Source organism: Citrus clementina, unplaced genomic scaffold (genome assembly GCF_000493195.1).
Source record: "Citrus clementina cultivar Clemenules unplaced genomic scaffold, Citrus_clementina_v1.0 scaffold_5, whole genome shotgun sequence".
NCBI lineage: Eukaryota > Viridiplantae > Streptophyta > Magnoliopsida > Sapindales > Rutaceae > Citrus > Citrus x clementina.
In genome coordinates, this window is record NW_006262201.1 from 17,962,458 (window position 1) to 17,964,352 (window position 1,895).

General features: G+C 37.6%; 1 protein-coding gene across 1 annotated transcript; it reads left to right on the forward strand.

Moving 5' to 3' along the window:
* The first annotated feature begins 208 nt into the window (after window positions 1–208).
* LOC18041931 (vinorine synthase) lies at window positions 209–1,660 on the forward strand. The gene has a single exon (XM_006432164.2). The coding sequence runs from the start codon at window positions 229–231 to the stop codon at window positions 1,582–1,584; it is 1,356 nt and encodes a 451-aa protein (XP_006432227.1). The 5' UTR covers window positions 209–228; the 3' UTR covers window positions 1,585–1,660.
* Window positions 1,661–1,895: the final 235 nt, after the last annotated feature.

Consider the following 1,895-nt stretch of genomic DNA (forward strand, 5'->3'; position numbering starts at 1 on the left):
TAATAAAAGATTTTCTTTTTATAAAATTACTCTCCATATGTATATATAAATATATCAAATAGTAATAATTAATATACTAGAAGAGCAGCCACGTGAAAAGATTGCTTGTTTAATTTATTACGAGAATAGTCGACACTTCGATGCATAGCCAAGTAATATGACCTTATGACAAGATTGATATAATTGTAAAACGAGTTGAGAAATTAATTATCAATTCTCAGAAAGAAAATGGTAATGGAGACACAAATAATTGCAAGAGAATGCATCAAACCCTCTTCTCCAACCCCTCTTCATCTCAAATACTACAAGCTTTGTCTCCTGGATCAATATCCCAATCACTACTATGCTCCTAGGTACCTTTTCTATCCCTTTAACCTTTCCGGAACGGCTGATATTGGTGCTATTGTATCCAAGAGATTGCAACTTCTAAAGCAGTCTCTATCGGAAACTTTAGTTCGCTACTACCCACTTGCCGGAAAGATGACTGATAATTATTCTGTGGACTGCAACGATGAGGGGGTCTATTTTGTAGAGGCCCGTGCTCTGATTTCTCTTAATGAATTTCTCAGCAAACCAGATCTATCATTGATCTTCAATAAATTCTTTCCAGCAGATGGCAATGATCAGAGTGGACAAATAGCAGCAGCTCACGCGGCTAAGGTACAAGTAACATCATTTGCTTGTGGTGGTCTTGTTGTTTGTGCTGGTATTTCACATATGATCGGTGATGGCACAACTTTCAGCTCGTTCATGAAGAGTTGGGCTGCAACAGCTCGTAAGACTTTGGAAGAAGCAGTCTGTCGTCCCAGTTTTGATGCTTCATCTTTATTTCCTCCACGTGATGCATACCCAAGAGAAGCAACCGCAAAAGCCCAATTCGCCCGATTTAAAAAAACGGGCAGATTTGTTACGAGGAGATTTGTATTTGAAGCCAAAGCAATAGTCGACCTCAAAGCCAAGGCTACCAGCTCCAGCGTTCAACATCCAACCCGTGTTGAGGTTGTGTCAGCAATCCTTTCCAAATGTATCATGACTGCCGTTAAAACAAAAACAGGTTCCCATAAGCCAACTTTATTGACTCATGCTGTAAATTTGCGTCGAAAGGCCAGGCCGCCATTGTCAGCACATTTAGTTGGAAACATCATTTGCCATGCCAATACATTATGCACAGATGATGAAGCAGACTTAGATGGTTTGGTTTCCCTGCTTAGGGAAGCAATAACAAAACCCGATGCAGATTTTGTGAGGAGTCTGCAAGGTGCCGGAGGGTTTCGTAATTATTTTCAAGCTCTGAAAGATGAAGATGAAGAGTATGCTGATGTGAAGGATAGAATTACTTTTACCAGTTCTTCTAGTTTTGGTTTTTATGAGATTGATTTTGGATGGGGAAAGCCTATTTGGGTTGGCCTTGCTGGTTTTGGTGGATCGATTATCTCGTTTGCGACTACTGTGGTTCTTATGAATACAAGGCTTGGAGATGGGATTGAGGCATATGTGTTTTTGCTTGAAGACTACATGAATTTTTTACAAGTTGATAAAGAGTTACTTGCATTTGCTACCTTGGATCCAAGTCCTTTAGGGTAATCTAATCGGTAAGACTTGTTGTTTGGAACAACATAATAATGGAGGGTAGAAACTTCTTTTTTGTGTTTTGGTGAAGTATTCTAATTTTTTTTCCTCATGTAATTTGTTTTGTGTTGTTGTGATGATTTAATTACTGTAAACAGTGTTTGTATTCTGGAAGAATTTAGTTTAATCTGTGTCTGTCTTGGGATTTGCGATTCAAAATAAAAGTAATAAGGATTGTGCCATTCTATAATGCCATGATTAAATTTACAGTATTAATACTATAATTAAACATAAATTGTGTAAACAAAACATAAAATTTATAAATT